Source organism: Ptychodera flava, chromosome 4 (assembly GCF_041260155.1).
Source record: "Ptychodera flava strain L36383 chromosome 4, AS_Pfla_20210202, whole genome shotgun sequence".
Classification (NCBI taxonomy): Eukaryota; Metazoa; Hemichordata; class Enteropneusta; family Ptychoderidae; genus Ptychodera; species Ptychodera flava.
In genome coordinates, this window is record NC_091931.1 from 28,489,736 (window position 1) to 28,517,653 (window position 27,918).

General features: G+C 38.6%; 1 protein-coding gene and 1 long non-coding RNA gene across 2 annotated transcripts in view; one reads left to right on the top strand and one right to left on the bottom strand.

The window, feature by feature from the left end:
- LOC139132209 (circadian locomoter output cycles protein kaput-like) overlaps nucleotides 1-25,354 on the top strand; it is a 48,303-nt gene extending 22,949 nt beyond the window's left edge. Inside the window, exons 5-13 of the mRNA XM_070698598.1 lie at nucleotides 5,657-5,885; nucleotides 7,604-7,772; nucleotides 9,224-9,330; nucleotides 9,761-9,890; nucleotides 10,482-10,732; nucleotides 22,856-23,046; nucleotides 23,505-23,789; nucleotides 24,262-24,456; nucleotides 25,196-25,354. Coding sequence (XP_070554699.1) covers nucleotides 5,657-5,885; nucleotides 7,604-7,772; nucleotides 9,224-9,330; nucleotides 9,761-9,890; nucleotides 10,482-10,732; nucleotides 22,856-23,046; nucleotides 23,505-23,789; nucleotides 24,262-24,456; nucleotides 25,196-25,354 — 1,716 coding nt within the window. The remainder of the gene's footprint in view (nucleotides 1-5,656; nucleotides 5,886-7,603; nucleotides 7,773-9,223; nucleotides 9,331-9,760; nucleotides 9,891-10,481; nucleotides 10,733-22,855; nucleotides 23,047-23,504; nucleotides 23,790-24,261; nucleotides 24,457-25,195) is intronic.
- On the bottom strand, nucleotides 12,085-12,923 carry LOC139130484 (uncharacterized). Its single transcript, XR_011551874.1, has 2 exons — nucleotides 12,655-12,923; nucleotides 12,085-12,268 (listed from the first exon to the last, which is right to left on the bottom strand). It is a non-coding gene; the product is annotated as an uncharacterized lncRNA (long non-coding RNA).
- Nucleotides 25,355-27,918: the final 2,564 nt, after the last annotated feature.

Consider the following 27,918-nt stretch of genomic DNA (forward strand, 5'->3'; position numbering starts at 1 on the left):
CCTTCTGCATCAATACATGTGTCACAAAAGGTTATTCTCTACATAACACAGCAGAGCTCTGTCAACTGTTGAGTCACTTGTTTTTTCAAAACCGCTGGTCAGACAGCTTTAATATTTGGTTTACAGGTACCTAGGATGACCTTAGTGAGATAATTTCATACAGTCAGGAAATACTTAATTTTGTATCCATGTCTGTTGTAGCTTCAGGGACTTTGGCCCTATGTTTTTGATTTAATCATTTTAAAGGTACTTTTGAGCTTTTTGTGAAATTTTCAACTTTTCTACAAAACCACTGATTTGATCGCTTTGATGTTTGGCATAGGTGTTCGTTAAGTCCAAGTGTAGTCACAAACATTCAAATTGTGGTGATGCATGCTTTGTATTTATTCTTATGTAATACTTTTATACATTTTTAGTTGATTTTTAGTTAATTTGTCTATAGTTACCAAGTGTGCATGTGTGTAACACAAAGACTAAATGTGAGTTCAAGAATCAAAACTGACACTATCTTGTTCTCAGTCTTGTCCGTTTTGTCACGTCTTAAGTTTTTCCAGACATGCTTTCTCGTAGGGCTTACTTTGTAAAGACCTACATTGGTTACCAGTTGATGTCCGTATCAGATATTGAATTATCTTGTTAACTTTCAAAAACTGCCCATGGCAACACACCTCATTACTCGAGACAATTGATTAAATTATACGTACAACAGTGTTCATTCTAGGACGTAAAAACAAGGGGCCACTTTGGCCCCTACTCCTGTCCCAAGGGGGCCATTTTATAAAATCGGGGGCCGTCATGATCACACATGTAAAACCCTTGAATTTTCTGCTGAAAATACCATAGTCTATCAGTCAAGAAAAGGAGAATACTAGAGATCGGGCCACCTGTAACCAACGAAGCCTACAGCTAAGTTGTGCTCCGTATACGCAACAGGCCCATCAATGGCAGCAGCAAACTAACCGTTTGTTTGATTCAATTGTTTACGTAACTTATGTGATGAATTATTGATGTCGGACTGTAACAACTGCACAAATTACTACGGACTGTGATTTTGACTGGCAGCGATCATGATCAAAGCTTAGCGCACCGGTAGGATTTCTCCGAGTGGCCCCTGATTTGCACTGGTCGACAATTAATTATCACACTGATACAACACGAGAGTGTAACCCGTACGACCTACATAAAGTGATCGATACATCAACTTTTATACATAACTAGTATGTATTAGCAAATTTACGATCATTGGTTCTGATCTGGCTACTCTGGATAACGAGATATATGTCCGACTTAAACTGTGTTGCTCTTCAAAACGATCATATGGCCGGCCAAGCATGAATGCTTTCCTTGCAGTGTTCAACGTTTCGCTGGTATGGACGATAGACGTTGCAAACGCTTCAATTTAAGGGACTGCCCGATCATCCTGGGTTCATCAACTATTATATAGTACTGGCGTTAAAAATCTGAGCGGCGACTAGCTTTTCACGATAACGCGGCGGCCAGAGCCGTTGTTTACATTCATCGATCGTACCACATGCGCACGGCTCCAATACACCATTGCCCCTACATCAGTCCTTTTTACCCAGCTTCCTATGCACCACCATATATGCCGTAGTGGGCAAAGGTCGAAGGGTAACTGAATCGTTTAACATGGCACACTATGACTGAGGTAATGACCTTCGGGGAGCTACGTAATGTATGAACTAAGTGAACTCTGCGTGATCGACCGACCCATTCATAAAATGTTGCGCCCTTGGTGGCGCATCAAAGGTAGAAATGAGGGCCATTCGAGATTTTTTTGCGCAAATTGCGCAATGGCGCGTCCTAGAATTAACTCTGCGTACAAGCAAGAGGTCTGAAATCAAATGAGAACTTCGGCTTAACACTTCTGAGATTTAATTTTAACAGACGCATTGTCAGAGAGTGTTTTCTGTTTGGGCATTTACACTCTTGAGTGATTTGCCCCTGTATATTAAAGCAACTGCCACCGTTTGACTTTTGAAGCGTTATTTGAAAACTTTCTTTTTTACACAGGTTTACTTTTAAGTTCGTACATTTGCTTTGTTTTTACCAATTTCATTAACTTTATGAGTGGTTGTTATATAAATTTTTTCCCCTTTTTAATGCAGTGCACTGAGACATTTGTATAGTGTATTCCGAACAAATTTTATATAATAATTAATATAAGTATTATATAGAAATAATAATGGGAATAATAATAGGTTCAATTTCCATGAAAACTTCACCATAGAGGTATTTTGGGTCGAAAAGACCAAATATGATATCGATTTCACTGCCCCATGTTTCCATGGTAACCATTTTAGGGGTTGAAAATTCCAGTTTTTCTAATATCCTATGAAAAGTTACTTTGATTGTTATGAAAATTATCTAGTGGGGGAGTTCGAGTCAGACAACACAAAAAACAGACTTATTTTAATGTTTCGAGTTGCCATGGTAACAAATTTGGGATTGAAAATGTTACTTTTTCCCTAATTCCTATTAAAGAACTATTGATTGATGTAAAAAATTGATAATAAGGGTTTTTCTGGTTAGCACACCAAAAAAATCACACTCATTTTAATGTGAGATGTTTCCATGGCAACCATTCAGGAGTAAAATTACCGGTGTTTCAAAGATTCCACCTAAAATCCAGTAATCAACAGAATGTGTTACATCAAAGGGATATTTTGGGTTAGAAAGACCAAATATCCAGTGTAAAAATCCATTAAATCAACAGAAATATTATACCAAGGGGTTATTTTAGGTTAGAAAGACAAAATATGATATCCATTTTTACCTCTCCTGTGTTTCCATAGTAACCTATTTGCATTTTAAAATTTCATTTTTTTTTCAAAAATCCATTAAAAGTAATCCTATTAACTATGCAAATGCACTCCTAAGTGTATTTATCACAGCATGAAGTCAATGTTCATTTTTGTTTTATGTTGCCATGGTAACCTATTTGGGAACCACAACTTTTTTTATTTAAAACAATAGACCCTTGAGTGGGTCTATGTTAAAACATAATTCACTGTTTTTTATTTATTTTATGGATTTCTAAGTAACAACTTTTAACGTTTGTTCTATAATAATAATAATAATTGTAATTTCTTTGCCTTCATTCTAGGAAGAATAATAAAGATAATGTACATTGAGGCCATTCTTGTCAAAATTGTTTTCCGTTTATTTTAGTGTGTTTGAATTAATTTTATATAGACCAGAAAAAATTTTTCAAGCATTTTTAATTTTGTTTCATGCAGTCATCCCAAATAAGTGTTATAGAGTATAGTACCAACTTATTATGCATTCATCGAATTAATTTTATGCCTTAAAATTAATTTTATGTGCTAAAATTAATTCTACTTGTATCTCAAATTAATTTTATGAACCCAATTCCCCTTATCACCCAATGTACCATTATTTATCAGAAGCAGTAACAGTTTTTTTTTGTTTTATTTAAAACATAATTCACTGGTACTTATTTATTTTATGGATTTATAATTAACGACGTATAATAATGTTCATTTTATAATAATTTATTTTGATTTCTTTGCCTCATTCTAGGAAGAATAATGAAGACAAATTATTTCTGATTCTTTAACTAAAGTAAAATTATGGCCATGTAGTGGTGCATTATTTTTTGTGTGACCTGGCGTGACCCCATAAACTCTATGATTCTGATGATTAGCTAGATCTCCCCTTTCCATGGTAGCAATGGCTAAATTTGAACATGGTCCCTGTATACCTTTAAACTTTTTTTTAAAAACCAGCTGGCCAAGACAAGGGGAAATATTACAAGTTAGGCCTAAATGTTTCATGTTTAATATTGCCCAGGGCTCGAAATAAACTTTTTTTCCCTGGTAGTCCACTTGGGCAACCATGTTCTGAATGTGGTAGGCCGGTGACACTGGCTGATAGCCCATGCATATTTTAGATCAGGGGTATCTTTTTTCGTTAACCAGACAAGAAAGGGCTATTTTACAAGGTTCTACCCATGAAGTGTATTTTCTAGTCTTTTGATGTGTATACTTGCACACCTTTAATGCCCAAGGAAACAGGTGTAATGGACGACAGTGGGACTCAAAGAGTTGTGACCTATAAACAACCCGTTTCACTCTCACAGTTGTATGCAAATTTTAAAAGTCGCCATGACAACATGACAATAATATGGCATTTTCAACACTGAGATATACTATACTGTAGCAGGGCTAAAAATAGACCTTGGCCCTTCTGTGGGAGGAGGCATAATTTCCGTGTCATTGTGATCGATACATTATTATCAAAATGCAACGAGAATGCGTTTTTATTGGCCATCGTTTCCTGTGCCTGTCATTCAAGTACGTCAGTTCAGATATGGAAACTTTGTTGCAAAGTTCCACCGCACGGCCGGTCGTCTCCAGAACAAAGTCATACTATGGCAAATTTCTATGCCCAGCTTGGTTTGACTGCATTTATCTAGCTCGTCCCAAAGTGACGGACGCATCTTTCAACCTTTCAGCTTGGTGAAAAACGCATTTATTGATTCGCCAAAGGCCTGTGGACTCGCTTATTTTTGCACAAGTGCTACATGGACATAGGAAAAAGTTGTTGAATACTCACTCTTTCAGTGAATCCGTCATGATCAGAGTTCTCAAATCAAAGGTCTTCTCATTAAATTACGTCATTGTTATACAAGAGTTAGCCAAAGTATGTCACCCTGATTTTTTTCAAAGTTTGGAGAAGGCCGGCATTTCCATCTGAATGATTGAACGACGTGAAACGCAAAATTCCATCGCATATTATCTGGCAATATTTACAGTAGACATACCGTATACCGTCGCTCTAGTCCAGGTTCGTATAAGCTTATACTCCACAAAATGGCCACAGGCAGCGTGAACTTTCTGAAAGGATTTCCTAAACGTCCTACTTGTTACCTTGGGGACTCACTTGTGATCTCCTGAAAAGTATTCTCTGCAGTAATTCCAGTTTCTGTCAACATGCAAAGCTCAACGACAAGATTATAGCACGAGACGTAGTGTACAGACGACACATTCACGCGCAAATGAGTGCGCATGCGTGAAGTAATATTTGCAGCACAGATTTCGAGGAAAAACTCATGCTTTTGCTCTATTTCCATCCCAAAACTTCCTCTATCGCTTACAGTAAATGCACATGAACAAAATAAAACCCATTAACGTCAGCACAGGGAGAGGGTTTATGGTTTTCGCCACAACTACAAATGCCACGCTGAAGATACGTTTAACATTCCACTGGCATAGACTCTCCACAGTCGCTGTGCCTTGTTTGTGGGCGCCCACGACTGCCACGATGGGCCTGCGATCAAAGGCTACGCTGTGCAGCTCAGCAGCTGTACGCGCTGCCAGAGACAACGACTGTTGGTTTTGCAAGTATATGAATATTCATAAGGGTAGTGATGTCAAAAGAAACACCTATGTAACCGGGCGGAGAGAATATACGTACGACAATTAAAAGTCACCCCTATTGACAAAATTAAAATAAACAACACCTTTTTCCTTTTTTTCAGAATTCCCACAGCTTCAATGAATTGTTATTAGATTTCTATATAATACTTATAGCCCCTAAACTTGTAATAATAATAATAATAATAATAATAATAATAATAATAAAACTTTATTCTCCCTTACCTTTGTAATTTAAGAATGAATACCAAAATAGCACCATATACGAGTTGGTTCACGAAGATGACAGACCGGAGATGTATAAAATTCTGGCCCTGGCAGACCGCACTTTGGTTGACTGTGGAACAGACATTCTCAGCAAGAGATTTCAATTTAAGTGCCACATGGTGAGGTCCTCTGGAAATCCATGCGAAAACCCCGTCTATGAGCCAGTACAGATCAATGGGAGCTTTACAAGAAGAGTTGATGGTAGGAAGCCTTTGAGTGTTCTATTGGGATATTTATATTAATGTGCTCAGATTGGATAATTGCTGTTACTTGAAATTAAGATAGATTCTGATGTTGTGTTGGTTCCTTATAAGGCTTGTTTATTGAACTGTTATATTTAACTTCTTAGCAATGGGCTCCATTGGATACACACTAAGTCATTATGTTGGCATAGATTTAACATTACAATTCTGTTATACTTCCACAGGGTTTATGCTCTAATTTGCTTCTCGGATGTACATTTATTTTCTATCAGATACTGTACAGAGGCATGTATTCACTGCATGTTTGAAATGAAACCAAGATGGCAGTCAAATACTAGATGGCCAGCATGTTTGTACAGTATTTGACAGTGATATCAAACCTGTTCAACACTGAAATCTTGAGAGCTCTCTTACTTTTATGAAAGAGCTCTCAAGATTATTTGATTGAGCTTGATCAGTTTCTGTCAACTCATTGTTATAGCGATCACAGAGTGATGTGAAATCGGTTTAACTTTGAAAGCTTGAGACCTCTGTAACTTTGTTGAAGTCATAGACATCTTCCTAATATGGTGCTTTGATTTTGCAAGTGTAACAGTGAAAGTACTGCTGTTTTGGCGATGGCGTGTACTGCAGTCTTCCACAAGATTCAACACATGCATAGCTTGAGCTGGTGACATTCAAAATGAAAGCTCTTGTATTTGGAAACTTACATCCTATGCAGTTTCTTTTTTCTTTGGGTATTAAAGCTGAAATTTTCAACCCCAGTTTCTCGCATTAGTGGAGTTCTCCTCCCAGTCAAACACTTGGCCAGTACGATGTTTGATTTCTATAACGTTAATTACACAAACTGATCCCAACCTTTTGTCACCTTTTGTTAATCCTGCTAACAGAGGTTATACAAGTGTTTGATTGACAGTCGGTTCAAATCACCAATGGTGATTGATTCCCCACCATCAACGCGCGAATTTTCTAAAAAATCGTCTTGCAGTCACGTTAGAATTTGAATATAACCAAAGAGTTCAATCAGCAACAGCTTTGCTCTGACTGCTTGGCAGTCTGTCTGCATTTTTGCGGCCGGAAAAAACTAAAAAGTGTCATTTTCTGGAGCGTGTGCCAGCGTGTTGCCTGTTTGGTGTCCACTTCAACAATGAACGCTGCCATAGCTTCGCGCCCATTTAAAGGGAGGCTACGCCTTTAAATAGGTAAATTTTCAGGAAGAGTTTTCTCCGGGCAAAAGCATTCTCTGAAGTTAATCTCAAAACTTTAAATTCAGTAAAGTGGCTAGTTTTTTAGGATGATTACGTTTTGTTTGTTTAAATAGCAACGCATGTTTAAAATTCAATAAATTGACTGCCTTTTCATAAACCTAGTACAAGATATGGCAGTGGTTCATGTGAGAGAGATTCAATCTTGAAAATATTGTATTTCAGCGAATTGACTTGAAGATAATACTTTTACTGTGATGAAATTCAGAGACTGAGTCAACTCCTTCAAAGAGATTATCTCAGTACAACTCTTTGGAGTAGTTTTAATAATTCGTTTAAAAGGTGAAATTCCATTTGTTGATGTGTAAGCAGGTAGTCACTTTGATATCTTGCAAAGAGTGCGTGACCAATTAGTTGAAAGGATATACCATGGATGTCTGACTTGCATGTTGTGATAATATTCTGAAAGTGCTGCCTGCTGTCTTTCACTCTCTCTCTCTCTCTTCTGCAGAAGCATTTGATGTTGACAGTTTAGCAAGTGGCAGTCCGTACGTGTTTGCCTGCACGGTCAGACTGCAACATGCTCAACTTGGAACTGAGTTTGCGGTGGTGTCGTACTTTGGAAATGAGTTCATATCCAGGCACAGTCTGGACTGGAAATTTTTATTCTTGGATCACAGGTAAATCAACGCTTTACCATACTCTGAGGAAACGTGACTTCTGCGTGTTGGTTTTCTTTGATCCCAGCTGAAGGGAAATAGCCGTACCCCATGCCCTTGCCGAGCTTTCATTCTCTTTCAGGTTGATTGTCAAGAGCACGGTTCAACCTAGCACAACACACTGCATGCTATAAAAACACAACTACAAAAAACTAGACTTAAAGATCAGTGACTTGAACACATCTGTGATGTGAGATTGTTCAAAAACAGATAGCACAGTCCATGTCATGTCTCATGCTTGCCTTGTATATCAATGTGTGCATGTCATAAATCGATAGTGGAATTTTAGGAATTGTGGAACTTTCTTTGCATTGTAGTCCTATATCATCACATTATAACCAAATAATTTACTTGCATCGCAAGCAATGTGTTTTTGTCATGGCGCGTCATATTTGCATAGAGAGTAAACTGTTTACCTGTCTTCCTATTGTCCGTGTGGAAATCAAATTGACAAATTATCTATGTTCAAGTCAACTCGACTCAATCAATGAAGTTAAATGACCATCTCTGGCAACAGGTTACTGAAGCACAGATTAGACAAGGCAAAACAAAGTAACTGTCTCACCGAAAAATAAACATGGAATGCCCCAGGGAGGACACTGCATGTGTCCTCACTCTCTGTAAACTGAAACCTAACAGCGGATTTATCCATGCTAATCCTAAGAATACGATTCCTAAAAAAGTGTAATTTGCTGTGACTATAATCACATATTAAGATCATCTGTGTGACTGTGGGCATGTTTAATACACAGCCTCTGTCTCTAGATGTGTCTGAAGTTAAAGACGGTTTGTGCCACTTGATAAACTTGTAGTAGTCTTATGTGTGAATTGGGATATATCAATGGAATGGTCAATAATCAGTGACCTCTAATCAAAACAATAAACATGTCACTTTTTTCAGTTTTCCTATTACGGAATATTTATTGAAGTGTGAATGCGGCAACCCATTTTGGCTCTTGCTGTGACATACAGGAAAGAAGAATATTTTGTCTTTTGTCATGCAAGGATGAAAGTTCAAAACTTCACCGTGGACAGTTTGAGATCATTGACTGTGGCGGACACAACGAAGAAGAAGGGCTCAGTTTCTTAGAAATATTTGTAATATTATAAGCTCAGAGTGGAACAGTGATTATACTAGTATATTATTGACCTTTGGAGAAATAAAAAATTTTGCCAAGTATTTGGGGATGAATGAGCTAGCCATTCCACTTGAATAGTAAGGTTTTGTAATCTCATGACCAGATCATTGAGAGTAGTATAGTACCGGTAACTTAGTATGAACATGTTCTCCCCCATTTCGTGTAAACCAATCCTCAATCACCATTGAAAACAATGGGCTTGGTTCAAACCATTGTGGTGAAAGGGTTACGTTGCAGGGAGCAAATGCTGACCACACTCGTCTTTTCTTCTAGGGGACCACCTATAATTGGGTATCTGCCGTTTGAGGTGTTAGGTACCTCTGGGTATGATTATTATCATCAAGACGATTTGGAAAAACTTGCAAAATGCCACGAAGCATGTAAGTTCAGATTATTTTTTGCGTACGATTACCTGAAAGTGGAGGAATTAGATGGAGACGGGAGAGCATAACCAGATTGTTGTGCAGTTTTGCATTCATATTGTTTGCCCTCTTCAGTGAATGTGTCAAATGATTTAGTTTGACAGATCTGGATACTGCAACAGGTACAAATCAGGACACTGCAGCAGGTAGCAATATTATTACCCAGGTCCCTTTGATCAGAAAACACTGGTAGAGATACATTTGCTTCAAAGCTCTAGGTGAAAATGTCCATGCACAATTGGCACGAAATAGTCCAAGGAAAGGGATTTCTAAGAGATGTTGAGTATTTTTGAGATCACTATTTGTCTGTCAGTGTTGGCAAAAGTGGTTACTTAGATATTTTACTTAGTTTTGATGATTACTATTGACAGTGATGCAAACTGGTGAGGGACCTCATGTTACCATCGGTTTCTGACCAAGGGTCAAGAGTGGATCTGGCTGCAGACAAGGTACTACATATCCTACAACCAGTGGAACTCCAAACCAGAATTCATCGTCTGCAACCACAAAGTTGTCAGGTAGGTTATCGGTATTGCAGATTATCAGGACTTTGTAATGTGCACCACGTAGAGTTGAGAAGTCGTTTGTGTTTGGTATGATTCCCCACTGAAGCATTCCTAGTTTGGATGCAGACTTCATTGCCAAACTTTATCTGCACAGAGTCTCCATTGATGACTAGTTTGAACATTGCTTCTGTCATGAAGCGTGTATCAACCAGTAAGTCAATAAGTGTCTACAAAACCGTAAAAAACTACACTGTACTGCATAAATGGCAAAGAGAAAGCTCATTAGAGATCTGTGAATCACAATTTGTGTGGATACTTACATTAAGCATATCTCTGATAACTGGTTTACACTGACGAGAAGGATAATGAGTGAAATTTCTGTGGTTTTGCTCTGAGTTTGGTGCACAGTTAAAACAGTTTTGGAGCCGTTTTACCACAGTCTGTTGTCCACTTAATAGGATTCAAAGGGAACAGCCAGTACAGTGAGCCCCAGTACATTTACCAGGGTACCACCCTGAACGAAAACACTGAATTCTGGCACAAATGATAAAAAAAAGAAAAATCGCTTGATAGATTTATTGCTTGTCGGCCATTCATTCACAGTTATGCAGATGTCAGAGCGGAAATGCAGAGAGAGCTTGGGATCCTCTCGGACAAGGAAATCCAAATGAGCGATGACATGACGGCATCAGATTCATTCCGGCAGGAAGAAAGCTCATCTGAGTGTGTGTCATCGCCTCCTGTGGTCTCCAGCACGGACTCCGAGAAAAACCGGGCAACTCCTGCCATCAGTACGTCGGCAGAAATGCCCCAGTCACGGAATAAGGGTGATTGGAGAGTTGTCACTGGATACAGTGAGTAATTTAACCATTTTCCTGCCAAGTCCATATTTCACCATCAGGTCAAGATGGTTAAAAATTAGTGAAGCACAACATATTCCATATGGTGTATTTTAACATAAACCCTTACCAAATTTTGTGTCCGGAAAGTGCCCGGAAAGCGCCCGGAAAGTGTCCGGTAATTGCCCGGAAAGCGCCTGGTTCAGTGTCCGGAAAGCGCCCGGTGCAATCTATCATGATATGTAACTCAATAGTCGGGAAAGCGCCCGTTTATGGCACAAACCGGGCGCCCAGTTTCTGCCCGGTTTCTAGAAGTTACCGGAAAGCGCCCGTTTTTATAATACAAACCGGGCAAAATCCTGACGCCCAGTTTCTGCCCAGTTTGCGTCCGGAAAGTACCCGTTTATGGCACAAACCGGGCGCCCGGTTTATGCCGGTTTCTAGAAGTGTCCGGAAAGCGCCCGTTGATGGTACACAAACCAGGCAAAAAACGGGCGCCCGGTTTGTGCCCGGTTTCTAGAAGTGTCCGGAAAGCGCCCGTTGATGGTACACAAACCAGGCAAAAAATGGGCGCCCGGTTTCTGCCCGGTTTCTAGAAGTGTCCGGAAAGCGCCCATTGATGGTACACAAACCAGGCAAAAAACGGGCGCCCGGTTTCTGCCCAGTTTACAGAAGTGCTCTCCAGAAAGTGTTCGTTTATGGCACAAACTGACCAGTGCCAGTCTCCTGCCGTTTTGGCGTAATTTTCAAAAACTCATGTCTTTAGCACATAAACTTGGCAAACTTGCTGCAAACTCTTTGCAACAAATTTGCAGCACACTCCTTGCAACAAACTTGCGACAAATTAATTTAAATGTTACTGAAAATTTGCCGCAACTCCATGCAGCAAATTATTTTGCATGTTACTGCACATTTGCTGCAAATTACACGTGCAGAATTTCCTTCAAAGTTGTTATAATTTCACAACAGTCAGCTCTGGAATAAACTTTTACCAATTTCAGTAACAGTAAGAAAACTACATACATTACAATAGACAAGAGATACTGAAAACCAAAGAAGCAACACAATTAAGTGACAGCGCAATTTTTTGTGTTGTACCACAAGTTTCAAACTTTTTATCTTCTCAAAAAATATAATAAGTTCAGTTCAGATATGTACACAGAAGTTGTAAAATCACTTGTGTAGACATGGCCAATGTCAGTGACATGGTTGAGAAACAAAACCTGACAACGTAAGGCAGACAGCAGACTGTGGACAGCACAAGATGTGTTTTATCCAACTAAGCAGTGAAATACCAGTTTCACAAGAAACAATGGTCAGCGCAAATAAAGTTATTATTTAATAAAAAGACAACTGAGAAAAAAAGGTTAAATTCAAATTGTAGTACAATTTATTTTATATGCCATGTTCATTTCATGCCACATAAGTGTCTTCCAGAGATTTTCTTTTAGCTCGAGAAGTTTCATGTAACATTTACATTACTGTCAACGGCTGCGATTTGGCTTTCTGGTCTCTGAATTTCTTGTCCCTTTAGAGTACCAGCAATGCATTCTGAAAAATACAAATCGTTCAGGGAAGAGTGTAAGTCTTTACCGTGTGACCAAACATTGTAAATTTCATGAAAGAGATCAATAATTATTTAAAAACGAGACAAAAATCAAGTTGAAAAATTGAAGCAAACAGTATATAAATATTTATGATCGAATTAATAATAATTAAAATGTCCGACAGCGGACAACTTGAACTCGCCGTATGTTGTTTACATACATGATACAGGGCGGCGACAATCTGCAAAAATCTCAGCACTTACTATTGTGAAACGAAAGTGAGTTCAGTATGAATCAGTACTCAAAGAAAATTTAACTGTAGGTAAAAATAGCAATACAACGATTACAGAACATAATAGCGATGTACAGACGAACGGTACATTGACTTACATTTGTGAACGGCTCGCAGACAGACGCTGGACGATTCCCGGTTGCAGGTCTCTCCGTGCTGTGTGCACAAACTTAGAAAATATAGTCAGCATCTTCACTGCTTTTCGCGTTCACAAATTTAGAACTGCGTCTGTCCCTGGTACTGTATACACGTTTTTGCAACACTGTGATATCATTTGAATGGTGATTCCATAGAAAGATCACAAAATTGTCCACCAGATAACTCCCTGATCACAAGTACGCAGCCGATGGTACCAAAATCTAACTTCGCGCCGATCAAGCCTCATGACCTTAACGGAAGTGCGATCTATAAATCATTACGCGATTGATAATGTAGTCCCGTTTTTAAACGCTTGAATTGACTCTACATCTGCACCAATCCGTTATATTTCATACTTAACATAGCATTTAATTTATTAGTTTAATGAAAACGGTTATTGTTATCATAGAAAGACTAAAAAGAGAGTAAAAATTCTTTCAGCACGAAGAATTAATATCAATGCGCGAACTGAACTTGATGAACCGTGACCTGAGAGTGTAAACATGTCGACTGCTCAATGCAGGACGCGTTTAGACGCTGGCGAAGTAGCGTATTGGATTTTCGTACAGCTGCTCGGGACGGAAGGTAATCCTAAACCTCAAATTTGTGCTCGGCAATATAACTCTAACGCTGAAAACATGGACAAAAGCCTTTACCACAATTCATGTCATCAAAAGGCGAGATTTTGTTAGCGATATCGATGGGACACAGACTGTAAGCTTACAGTGCATTGTACGCACCCGTGTATAATACTATGATGGGATACATAGCCTGAAGTTGGAGCACCTGTACCACTACTCTGCTGGGAGGTAGTATATAGTAGCGGGTCCTTGCTTATACCAAACATTGAATGCATTGACATTTACTTGTCTGTTTCTACAATGAAAAGTTCTCATCAGTCGATATTTTTAAGGAACAGATTTGCAGTAAACAAAAGTCTACGACGTGTCCTTACAGACCATCAGACGCACATTTCGTTCGAAACTGCTTGCATCGTGCCATTCATGGTGTCATTCGTAGAAAATACAGGGTTTAACTTGCAAGACAGACATGTCTCTGTTTTAAAAAGTTGTCGATCCAACCATAATTTACCCACGGTGATTTACCCAACCAGATTGGAAAGGGTACTCTTATTACATAATAATGTCACTACGGTATACTATGGATGCACTCAATAGATGCAATTTTGCTGAGTTATGTCACTTTCACCAGCTTAACTGAAGCTGTCCATTATCTACCAGTTATTATAATTTTAAAAAGTCGATTGTCTGTTATAAAAATAAATGAATATAAAATATACATGAAAGATCAATTTTTGTGTTGCTTATATATGACCGGTCACAAAGTGCAATGGTACACAGTGTGTAGTACTCCCTGGTAATGAAATAGTGGGCAATATGTCAATCATGTTGCTGCATATTTACAGCAATAACCTTGTTTGCTGCAAATTTGCAGCAACTGAGTCGTTTACCGCAAATTTGCTGCAAACTGATTTAACGGTTTGCAGGAGGGTCACAGCTGGCTGCAAACTTCTGCAACTCCTTCCTGCAAGGTATATACATGTACTTGCTGCATGATTTTGCAGCAAACTTATGGCAAATTTGCAGTAGAAATAATCTGCGGTAAGGGAAGTTTAGGTTGTGTAAGCATCTATTTAAATGGCAAAAATGATAGTTTCTCAGTTCATGTAATTATACAGAAAGGTATAGCTTCCAAATGAAAAAAATGCAATATCACTATTTGAAAATACCTCTAGTAGAAAGAAATGACATGAAAAATATTATATTCCATGGTTAACGTAGTTTTGAGTCAAAGGACTTTTCATGCGATAGTTTGTGTGCAAATGAAAGAAATGCCAGTTGGTTGTGGTAAAAATCATTTAAGACATTTTTCCTTAGTCTGTTATGCTTCATTGATTTCTGCCAGAGTGAAGTGTTTGAGAAATTCTGATTTTTTGTTACACAAAAACGACTTGGAATAAAGTAGTCTGAATTGATTTTCCCATGATGCTTTACTCATCACTCATCTGGTACAGACCAGAAAATAAAGTTGATTTTTACATATGTACAGAGTGTGCGCACGTACCACAGGTATTTATATAGTAGTGCAAAGTACCAAAAACATTATTCCATACCTGTATGCAAATGAGTTGTTCAATTAGTGTCGCACAAGTTATTCATGTTTAGTTCTTTTGTTTTCTAAACAAAATAAACAGGACGAATGTAATAATAATGGGACCAAATTGCGAGCGAGCAAGCTCACTGTACCAGGGGTATTTTCACTCGTGTTTGCTTTGTATCCTGTTGTCCTTTCACTCACTGTCACTCCTTAAAGCACGTTGTTATGTAGGTCATTTCCCCCACACTCATCATGACCTGAGTTCAATTAGTCTAGAACATTCCCAAGGTCACTGCCCTTAATGACCTCACAACCTTGAATTCAATTAGTCATGTTTGGAATGTTCTGGAAAGTTGATTAGTTGTGTAAGGGAGATAATTTAGAACAGTAATTAGCATGTCAATAAAAGTTCTAGATTGTTCTTATATGCCTTTATAAAAGGGACGCGCTCAGCTTCCAGTCAGACTTTTGGGATCGTGTCTCTTGTGTGTTACTATAAACTCCAGCAGTAGTCATTCTCAAGACTTTTCAAGACCTTCACTGTCAACGCTGGATTTATACTGTGGACTTTGTGTAGCTTCAAGCCTGCAAACCAAAGGACTGTTCATTCATCCGACTGACTGTTACAACTCTGAGACTGGAGCTTTGCCGTCCCAGCTGAGATAAGTAGTCTGTACACTTTAAAGCTTGTATTCTATCCCTAACTTAGCAATTAGTTTTATTTTCGTAATAAATTTTGTTTAAACGTTATAAACTGCTGAGTTCACCCTTTTGTTCGTTTTCTCTGCACGTAACAAAATTGGGGGCTTGTCCGGGATACGAATATTTTGAGCCGTTTGACAACATTTTGACAGCCTTTTCAAAACTACTGTATACTGTGAACTCAGCGAAATTCAATCATGGCGGAATTTAAACCAGACGAATTTATGGATGACCTTGATCAGGACACATTTAATTCCCTCAGAAAAGACAACCTCATAGCACTTGCAAATTTCCTTAAAGTAGATGTCAAAAGATCTATGCGCAAGGGAGAAATACAGTTCAAGATTGCAAAACATTTAGTTAATGCAGGCCATTTTGAGGAGTCTGCCTTAAAAGATTATGAACCTGAGTCTTCCTTTGAACTCAGAAAATTAGAGTTAGAAATACAGGCAGATTTGGCACGTGAAAAGTTAGCAATGGAAGAAAGACAGAAAGAAAAAGAATTACAAATGAAAGAAAAAGAATTACAAATGGAAAAAAGAGAGACAAGCATTAGAAAAGGAAAAAATACAAATGCAGTTAGAAATGGAAGAAAGACAGAAAGAAAAAGAATTGCGATTAGAAGAACAGCGATTGCAGGTAGAAATAAAACGTTTAGAGCTTGGACAGTCAGGAAAATTCTTCCCTTCAGACAAGTTTGACATCACTAAGCATTTCAGGTTAGTTCCCCCTTTCCAAGAAAAGGATGTTGATAAATATTTCCTCCATTTTGAGAAAATTGCTCAGAGCCTGAATTGGCCTAAGGAGTCCTGGTCTATGCTTTTGCAGAGTGCTTTGGTGGTAAAGCCAGAGAAATTTACATTCAGTTGTCAGTAGAGCAGGCTTCAGATTATGATTCTGTGAAGGAATTAATTCTCAAGGGCTATGAGTTGGTGCCTGAAGCTTACCGTCAGAAATTTAGGGATTGTGAGAAGGTGAAGGATCAAACTTATGTTGAATTTGCTCGAACAAAAGAACAACTGTTTGATCGTTGGTGCTCTTCTGAAAAGGTCAGTCAGAATTATGACAAATTACGACAGCTTGTTTGATTGAAGAATTTAAGAGGTGCATTCGGAGTGACATCAAGACGTTTATCAATGAACAAAAGGCAGATACATTGGAGGTTGCTGCACGTTTGGCCGATGATTATTCATTGACCCACAAATCTTCATTTCTCAGCAAACCATCCCAGTCCTTTTCATACAGAAACAATGCAGGTAAATTTAACTCCTCCTTTCATCCAAGAATTTTTCAAAGGAGAGTAGGAAATCAAATGACAACAGTTCACAAAATTCAAGTAACACTTCCACATCATCAGATCCCAAGTCTCAATCTCCTTCTGACAAACAGTTCGGTACACTTTCTTGTAATTATTGCAAGAAAGACGGCCATTTAATGTCAGAGTGTTTCAAATTGAAAAGAAAACGTGAAGGTCAAAGTGGTCAAAGTGGATCTAAGCCCACCGGCTTTATTTCTTCATCAACTCAATTAGAGTCTAATAATGTGTGCAACACATTTTCTGAGGTTAAACCCCTCTTATCCCCAATTAATGAGGTCAAGGTCAATTCTTCTCAAGATAGCATTATGGGTATTTTCGAACCATTTATTCATGATGGTTTTATATCACTTTCTAGTGATTTTTCTTCCGCTACCCTGTCAAAATTTTAAGAGATACCGGGGCTTCCCAGTCTCTTTTGTTGGCAGATACCCTGCCGTTTTCTGAAAAGTCATTTTCAGGTTCTAAAGTTCTTATTAAGGGGGTAGATTGTAATGACTACATTCCTGTTCTCTCCATAATGTCTATTTGTCTTCGGACTTTGTTTCTGGACCTGTGACTTTAGGTATTAGGCCTTTTTTGCCTTTTGAAGGGATTCACCTTCTTCTTGGAAACGACCTTGCTGGGGACAAGGTCATTACTAATCCACTTGTGACTGATAATCCTACTTTAGATCAGGATCCAGAGCCAATTGAACAAGAGATACCCGATTTATTTCCTTCATGTGCTATTACTCGAGCCATGTCAAAGAAAACTTCCGAGAATCAAAATACTCTCAAAAATAATGTCACAGATGTTGACTTAAATGACACCTTTCTCAGTCAGGTGTTTGACACGGATCATTCCGTTATCCCTCGTGGATTTGCAACTTCCAGTAAAACTGCTGACCAAAGTCAGACATATTCTAGATCAAATCTCATTGCAGAACAACACAAAGACCCAGATATTTTGTCTTTGTTTGACAGGGTAGATGATGAAGGTAAAACTTCAGATAACTCTGTTTCCTATTATACAAAATCTGGTATTCTCATGCGTAAATGGAGACCTCCAGATGTTTTGGTTGATAACGATTGGGCTATAAAACATCAAATTGTGGTTCCAAAGCCCTACCATGCTGAAATATTGCGCCTGGCCCATGAAACCCCCTGGGCTGGTCACTTAGGAGTCAGGAAAACTTATCATAAAATTCTCAGTCACTTTTATTGGCCTAATCTCAGGCAGGATGTAGCACATTTCTGTAAAACTTGTCACACATGTCAAATGGTAGGAAAGCCAAATCAGACCATTCCAAAGGCCCCTTTACAGCCAATTCCTGCATTTCAAGAACCATTTAGTAGGATACTAATAGACTGTGTTGGGCCCCTACCAAAAACAAGATCAGGAAATGAGTACATGCTGACAATAATGTGTACATCAACTCGGTTCCCAGAAGCCATACCACTGAGAAATATAAAGACAAAGACTATAGTGAAAGCTTTAGTCAAATTTTTCACTTTATTTGGCCTCCCTAAATGTGTCCAGTCCGATCAAGGCTCCAACTTTATGTCTGGAATTTTTCAACAAGTAATGGATCAGCTAGGCATTAAACAGTATAGGTCATCCGCCTATCATCCAGAAAGTCAGGGTGCTCTTGAGCGATTTCATCAAACTTTGAAAAACATGATTAGGACCTACTGTTTTGACACAGAGAAGCAGTGGGATGAAGGAATTCATTTTTTGCTCTTTGCTGTTAGAGAGTCAATTCAGGAGTCTCTTGGTTTTAGCCCATTTGAGCTTGTATTTGGACATACAGTCCGTGGCCCACTTAAGCTCGTTAAAGAGAAATTCCTATCAGACGATGATGATTGTCTGAATATTTTGCAATATGTGTCAGATTTTCGTACAAAGCTCTCTAAAGCATGTGAATTAGCCAGAGAAAATCTTGAGTCATCTCAGCAGTCAATGAAACCAAACATGATAAAAGCACCTCAAAACGGAAGTTTGAACCAGGTCAAAAGGTTCTTGTTCTACTTCCAATTCCTGGTAAACCACTCCATGCTCGTTACTTTGGGCCATATTTAATTGATAAGAAATTGAGTGATTTAAATTACATCATAATAACACCTGACAGGCGAAAACAAAAACAGCTATGTCACATAAATATGCTTAAGCCATATTTGGATAGGGATAATCCTACTAAAACAAAGCCTGTCAGTACAGTCAGTTCTGGCCATTATGAAGATAGTGATACTGAAACTGACTTGAGTGAAAATACTCTAAACTCAAAGCTGGGCTCGGTCAAGCTTCAGAACTCAGAAATCCTGGAGAAGCTGGAGTCTACAAAGTTGGCACACCTCCAGCCAGAACACCAACAACAGCTGAAAGAACCAATCCATGAACATTTGTTCCAAGATGTTCCAACGAGGACAAACATCATCTACCACAACGAAGATGTCTGCGACAGTAATCCAGTGGAACAACATCCAGACGGACTGAATCCTGCGAAAGCGGAATATCTCCAGGAGGAAGCCAAGTATTTGCCGAACAATGACTTTATCGAACTCAGTAAAAATAACCGGACTTTGCCGTGCATACTTTATGCCAAATTCAGTGCCATTTCAAGTTTTCCAACAACAAATTGCAAGAAGATAGTCATGGGACATCCTGTTTGCTACTTTTCACACAAATTTAACAAATCTCAGAGAAACTACTCTACAATTGAAAAAGAGTGTTTATCTTTGATATTAGCTTTACAGCATTTTGAAGTTTATGTTACTTCTTCAAATCAGCCAATAGTGGTTTATATTGATCACAACCCTCTTGTTTTTCTGCAGAAATTTAAAGGCAAAAATCAGAGATTGCTAAGATGGAGTTTAATGTTACAGGAGTTTAATCTAGACATTAGACATATCAAAGGAAGAGACAATTTAATTGCAGACTGTCTCTCTCGTATTTAGAGTTTATTGTTGTTCACTTTCAAGAAACTTTACTTTAGAGTAAAACAAAATTTGAGTACTTAAATCCTTTTCAAGATTACATTTGTAAAAGAAAGATTTTTCTTTGAAAAATTTTCTTTTTATGAAGAGGGGGTGTGTTATGTAGGTCATTTCCCCCACACTCATCATGACCTGAGTTCAATTAGTCTAGAACATCCCAAGGTCACTGCCCTTAATGACCTCACAACCTTGAATTCAATTAGTCATGTTTGGAATGTTCTGGAAAGTTGATTAGTTGTGTAAGGGAGATAATTTTAGAACAGTAATTAGCATGTCAATAAAAGTTCTAGATTGTTCTTATATGCCTTTATAAAAGGGACGCGCTCAGCTTCCAGTCAGACTTTTGGGATCGTGTCTCTTGTGTGTTACTATAAACTCCAGCAGTAGTCATTCTCAAGACTTTTCAAGACCTTCACTGTCAACGCTGGATTTATACTGTGGACTTTGTGTAGCTTCAAGCCTGCAAACAAAGGACTGTTCATTCATCCGACTGACTGTTACAACTCTGAGACTGGAGCTTTGCCGTCCCAGCTGAGATAAGTAGTCTGTACACTTTAAAGCTTGTATTCTATCCCTAACTTAGCAATTAGTTTTATTTTCGTAATAAATTTTGTTTAAACGTTATAAACTGCTGAGTTCACCCTTTTGTTCGTTTTCTCTGCACGTAACAACGTCCCCCAGATTCCGCAAACACTCGTGCAAATACCCCTTGTACAGCGCACTTGCACTCTCGCCATGGGGGATTCCTCCACTGTCTCTCACTGTGCACGACATTATACGAATGTAGGTACATATGATAAAGTATTATTCACTGGGTGCACTTACCAGACACCCTAAATAGAGTAAAGTCCCATATTCACCAGGCGCTTTTGGACACTTTGAATGCAGCAGAATAGAGTCCCATATTCACTGGGTGCTTTCTGGACACTTTGAATACAGTCAGATTTAAAGTCCTGTAGTAACACCGGGCGCTTTCCGGACACTTTGAATGCAGCAGAATTAAAGTCCCATATTCACCGGGCGCTTTCCGGACACTTTGAATGCAGTCAGAAGTAAAGTCCCATATTCACCGGGCGCTTTCCGGACACTTTGAATGCAGTCTGGAGTTAAGTCCCATATTAAACGGGCGCTTTCCGGACACTTTGAATGTGATAGAGTTAAAGTCCCATACTTACCGGGCGCTTTCCGGACACTTTAAATGTGGTATTATTAAAGTCTGTTATTCAACGGGCACTTTCCGGACACCCTTGTTAGAGCAGAAATTAAGTCAAATCTAAAACGGGTGCTTTCCGGACACCCAAAATTATAAAGAGACTAAGTCAGCTTCTACCGGTGTGAGAAATTCTATTTCATGAGCAAACCGGGCAAAAACCGGACAGTAAATTGTAGTGAAAAAAACTACGGTAAGTCAGTAAAACTGGGCACTTTCCGGACGAAAACGGGCAGTTACCGGATGCATGTATTCACTGAAAAATCTAAGTCAACATCAAAACGGGCAGTTTCCGGACAGTGAAAATAGCAACCGGGCGCTTTCTGGGCGCTTACCGGGCACTTTCGGGGCGCTTTCCGGACACAAAATTTGGTAAGGGATACTGTACATTTGAAGGCTGTTGAAAACATAAATACTGTACACTTGATTTTTATGGACTAAAGATGCTATAACAGACAAAACCAAGTGGGCGAAAATACATGTTTTGGCTCAATACCGCTTTATACTGACTTGGCAAATGGGAAGTGATACTGTCTGGCAGGAAAAGGGTCAATATCTTTAAAGAGAGATGTATTTGAAGAGAGGTCTTTGAAGAGTTCAAAACAAAACTGCAAGCAGATCAAATATCTTTATGCTTAACTGTTATTATGCCAGGTCCGTCACTTTCCCATCTACCCAACCAGTGTAAAGTGGTGTTGGGGCAATACCTATACATATTTTCACTTGCTTGGCATGGCATGCTAATAGTAGATTTATGGTCTGAGAAAAATCTTGTCTTCAGTACCTGTTTCCAGAGGCCTTCAAATGTACAATGTAAAAAATGTAAATGTAAAATGTAAATGTGAAATGATTCATAGGGGACATGTTGTGCCTCACTTTTTTAGCCAACCCGACCTGATGATAATGTATGGACTTGTCATGATAAAGGTTGATGGTTACATCAGCAAATCTGTGCCGTCGCAGACCACTTTGTTCATATCTAAATCTCATTATTTTTAATGTAAGCCCGGTCAAATGGTGTAAGGCTTCACTCAAGGGTTTCATGACAAAGATTAATATAGACCATCTGTTGCAAAACTTCTCTGATAAAGGTTTCCTTGGAGATCCTTCATTTCCCCGAAGAATTGAGAAAAAAGCGAGAAAAGGAAAAAAAATATGTAAATTAGCTGAAAATGTTGAAGGGACGTTTAGGGAATACTGTCTGAGCAGCTACTTATTACCGTGGTTCCAATAGATAATTAGTGTCAGCTAGCATGTCTTTAGTGAAATAAAAACACCGTTTTTGAACAATTTGTAATAAGCCAATTCACCAACTATGTTTTTAATGGCTTTCAGAGAAAGACATTTGAGAAGTATATATACAAGATACTTCTAATTACATGCCTCGTATGTCGAACGTCGCATGCTCCATAGGATTCAATGGTTACTCTGTCAGGGCGACATATCATCATTTGACTGAAAATGAATCTTGACGATTTCCAACTTGACAACTTTGGGATTTAGAAATATTCAAATTACATCTTTTACATACGAAATCCAGGAATACAGAAAATTACGCATAAAAAATAATTGATAAACTGCACAACAGTGATTTAATATATCAATGCACTATTCGATGATGAAAATCTCTCCATTTTTTCGACAGATTTTTGGCTGAAATGTCTAGTCCCCTTACATTTACGAAAATAATGAGTTTATAAAGTCATGTTTTAAACCTATTGCCAGTAACTGTGAAACGTTTCATATTTTCTGCATATATCAAAAGGAGCAAAAAAAGACCGGTGAAATCCGTAGTCTCTACAGGCTATTTCTAACATTGTTCACTGTGTTTTTGTCAACAGGCCAGTCAGAATGTGAGGATATGAGTGGATCATCAGGGAGGGAGGAGGAGCCGTCGTCAAAGTCTCATGTCCAGTCCTTGTTCATGCCAAGCATGGCTATATCACATCAGCACAGCGTGAACCTCCCCAGTTCACAGCAGATAGCACAGATGGAAGTGAGCTCAGCTGATGACAAGTCGATGCTTTCTGATGTATGTAATGCACGGCTGTGTTCTTCTGCTCAAATCTTGCTTAACACAGGTTTTTGTTGTGCAGTTGGATACAGGACATGCTGACAAAGATGATTTGAAATAAATGAAGTCATGTCTTGTTCTTGGCAAGGAAATTTCAGTAGTAAAAAGAGGGTGGAATAAGAAAAGAAGTGAAATAAAGAGCATTCTGATTCTAGAATGATTTTATTGAAAAGGTAGCTCTCTCATTCAAGTATTACAAACATATCAAAAGTACCATGTATGGGAGAGTAATCATAAAAGAGGAAATTTTGATTTAAAATGTGATTTTGCTATTGTTACATAAAAGTTAAGACCGACAAGTTCATGCCAACTGTTAGCAAACTTCACCTGGATTAATATAGAAAGAGAGCTGTAGGTCAGTCGATTCCATGGTTTTCTGATGTCCGTTTCCTTTCTGTGTCTATTTCCACCTGCAGCCAGGAAGACATATTCCCCCCGACCACCTGACAGCCATCCAGTTCAAACTGCAGGAACAGCTTGTCATGAAGCACCAGAAACTCCAGGAGATGATCCTGAAACAGCAGGAGGAGCTGCACCAGGTGCAGTCGCAGTTGCTGATGGCGCGGCAGATGATGGCCCAACACAATCCCATGCTGATGCAGCAGTTTGCGCAGCAACAGAACAACGTGCAGCAGCAGCAGCAACAGCTCCAGTCACAGCAGCAGTTTCTGACGCAAGCTGGACAGCACTCGCAGTTACAGGTATATTAGAGTGTGCCCATTTCTTACTTGTCTGCAACATTCTTTATGGTAAAGTACATCCACATAGATACAAGCTGTAACCCTTTCATACCTAAACCCCCATATATGGAGGGGTAGCTCCTCCCGTTCACCCCAATTCCCTGTAAACGGGTCCACCATCGCCATTGATAACAATGGGTTGAGACCAAACCACGGTGGTGAAAGGGTTATTCGCATAAAGTTTAGCTGATGCAGTTAATTACACCCTGGTTCAGATCATAATGTAAACAGCGTTACAGACAAATACAGACCAAACTGTTACAGATAACAACACCAAACTATATATATAATTGGTAATAACAGCAGGAAGTACCATGTCAGAGTTGTTCACCTATCATCATTACCATTCTGTTTTGCCACATTAACCGGATTTTAGCATCAAGGTCTTGCACACCTTTGGTACAGATAATGATACCTGCTATTTCATTTCCAGCATCAGAACCCAATGTTTCCGTTGATGTCAACTTCGCTCGGCATGTCAGGATTCCCCATGGGTGGCCTGATGATGCTACCACAGCAGTCTCCCAATCAACTTCAGAGTGCCTCAGCCCTTGGTGGTAACATGCCAGGCATGGCTGTACCAGGCGCCGGCCAGGTAACTTTCGCAGCACCTCCCTATCCCATCCAGGTATGTGCTAGCCTCTTCTCTCAGTAAAGTGAACAGTTGCAATGTACTGGAATGTACTTTTATTCTGCTTCTCCACACCACTGTACAGTGCACCAGTGATCATTTGATGTAACTATAACCAGTAAATCAATCTGTGGTTTCTTTTTGTGTCTGTTTCGAAAGATACCAAACAAGCACACATTTCTCTTCAGACCAGTACATAGCAACTCCAACAAATTTTGTGTCAGATACTTTCATGACATTTGTTAAATGCATATTCATGGTTTATTGTGTAATGGTAAGTATGACTGGGCATGGAGGATTTACTAATATGAAATCTTGTGTATAAAATGTCTGGAAATGCAAAAATTAGCATCCTTAAAAATCTTCAGTTTCTGACCATTTTGTACTGCCATTTGGTAATTTATGTAGTGTTTATTTTGAAATAGGAGCATACATGCAGCTCCCTTTTGTGAAACCGCCATCTCAATGATCTCACTCAGCATTAAAATGTTATTGTGTCAAATGTGTGTCTGTCATCTGTCAAATGGTAATTTACTGAAAAATCTGTTCAAAAACAAAAGGAAAAAATAATCTCTCTCTCTCTCTCTCTCTCTCTCTCTCTCTCTCTCTCTCTCTCTCTCTCTCTCTCTCTCTCTCTCTCTCTCTCTCACACACACACACACTTTCTTTCTTTCCCTTCCCTCCTCCTAACTCTCTCAATCACCAATTCACTCCCTCGCATGCCCCCTACCCACAGATGCCAGGCCAACAGATGAACCAACAGCAGGACAACATAATGCAGAATCCTGCCCAGCAGATGCAGTTTCAACAGTCACTGATGCAGCCGCAGCAACAGCAGTATCACCTCCAACAGGAGTCACCTCAGCCCTCACCTCAGCATAATTCAGATTCCTGAGGATTCAAATCTACGTCGAAGGATCGAAATCATGATACGTTGTGATGAATCAGTGTTTCCAGTCATTTGCTATCTTCTGAGATTTAGATATATTTAACCTCGTATATGTCTCCTGGAGGAACAGGTTTAATCGAAGAAGAAACTGTGTCAAGGATATTTGGACCCTGTATCTATGTATTGACTAATGGGATAACTGCCCTATCATCAGTATTTTTAAATGTAGATGGATTTATCAATGTCTCAGCGTGGTGGTGTTGTTTTTATTCATGTTAAATGTACAGTACACCGCACGATTTTTTGCACCGGATTTTTGTAATGGTTGCTTTTTCTGTGAACATTGAAAGGATTTCATCCAACAATTGTGTCATAATTCAATGGCATTTACAGCTAAGAAGGACATGGCTCAAATATAGAGAATATCCTGTGTGTGGTTAACATTGAAGCAGGGATCCTGCCCAGACTATTAACTTGCACCACCTGGGGAGAGAGAGACCAGTGATTTGTTGTATTGTTCCACTGCTGTTGATGGTACAAGGAGGAACAAAGAAGGTTCATATGCGAGCTCTTTGTTAGACTTGGTCAGCGACTTGAGCGATTATCTTCTGATGTTCGCAGCATGATGATGAAGACGAGGAAGAAGAAATTATTCCAATGTTACGGATAAACTATGAACAAGAGAAAATTTAGCACCATAAACAAGAGGAAATTAAGCAATGCTAGTAATCATTAGATCGCAATCATTGTGATCAGGAGAGGAGCGGCTTTGTTTAAGGAATAGGAATTATTGGACTGTATCATGAAATACCAGGGAAAGCCTGACTTGTTCTATGGTAATATTGGCGATGATGATGATGATGATGATGATGATGACGATGATGATGATGAATGGAATGCCGAGGGAGAAATGATGATTTCTTTTCAGGTGGCAGAACAGTTACATCCGTCGGATTAATGATCATTGCAGCTCTCATGCACAAAAACTTTGATTACCATGTGTGAAAACTACTGCAGGATGATTATCAGTATTGCATGAAAACACCGTTCTGTTCTGTTACCGTAAGTAGCATGTCACCCAAGACATAATCCTTGGAAGTAAGAAGCTCGACACCAGGATTGTCCAAGTGTTGGAACATATTTCTTGAAGTTATATATGACAAGTGTGACCACCACGATGAAGAGGAAGTTCTCAAAAATGTAAAAATAATTATAAAATGGCTAATCATTGTTATATCTTCAAAACATATATCTTGCATATAATGTAAATATAGACATCTTGTGTCGGAGACATGTATAAGAGATGGAAGAAATAATGACGACAATTACACTTACTTGAAAGCCTGCTCTTAATTGTCCTGCTCTGTTATGACATGGGGGTTTTATTCGTAATATTTTCATGTAACTCTTTTGACATTGAACGGATAAATTCAACAATTAATGAAGTCATCAAAATGTTAAATTATTTTGGAACAGACAAATTGATGAGCTGGTCTCTTGATCATGAAATTCTTGAAATCAAAGAAAGAAAGAAATATTCATTTCTGTAATTTTGTTTCCAAAATCATATTATACGAAGCAGAAGTGTGGGTGTATTTCCTAGTGTATGCATTATTATCTGCGTATCAATATTATCATACAAACTATTTGCAACCTTTTTTTACATCAAGTCAGTTCAGCAGCGTACATTTACTTTCAGGAAATTCAGCTTCCAATACTGTTTTCCGTTGACATAAAATCACCACCATCACATGCCCATATGATGTACTCGTTTGTACTAAAATGCATCTCAAATTTAAGGTAGTTTGCGCCTCAAAATTGAAAGATTTAAACTTCTCCTCTAATTTTCCTTAAGGAACTTTTAACATTCCCTTTGATATCAAGAAAGAAAGGGGCCATTGTGCAAAATTTGGTACGAGAGAAACAAATTTCCTGATATTTACCAGCACTTGAAATTCAAAATAGCTGCCATCCCTGTGTTAGCTCTATTGGGGGAAATACAAAATTTTGAGTTTCATGAAAATGAGAGCATTAAACTTTATTTACTCCATGAGCTACTAAATGAGCCCCCAAAAGTGGTAGATCAAAAAAAATATTGTAGAAGTGAGAGAATTTCAGTATGTTTCCAGAGGGGAATTATTCTACCTTGAATTTGTCAACCTGTATAGTAAAACAATTTGAAGGATTTAATCAAATTCTAATGAAATGTTAACTTGCCTAGGTACAAATTCTGAAACAAAGTAAGCTGCTAAATGGAATTAATTTTGAGCTTCAAAAACAGTGTATGAAATTTGAGTGCTTGTAACTGTCTTTATGATGTAGCGCCAAAGGGTACATATATTACTAGTACGGAACAAGTGCCTCATGCGTATGTATAATGGAAGATATTTTATATGTACACTAGTGTATTTGCAAAACATACTTGTTACACATGGAGATGTCAGTGAATACATGTCTGTCTCTAGTCCATTTCAGTGCATTAATACGAATTATATCATACCAGTATATTGATGGCACAAATACAGCGATCTGATTGGTCGAGACACGAAAAGAACCATGGTTTATTGGCG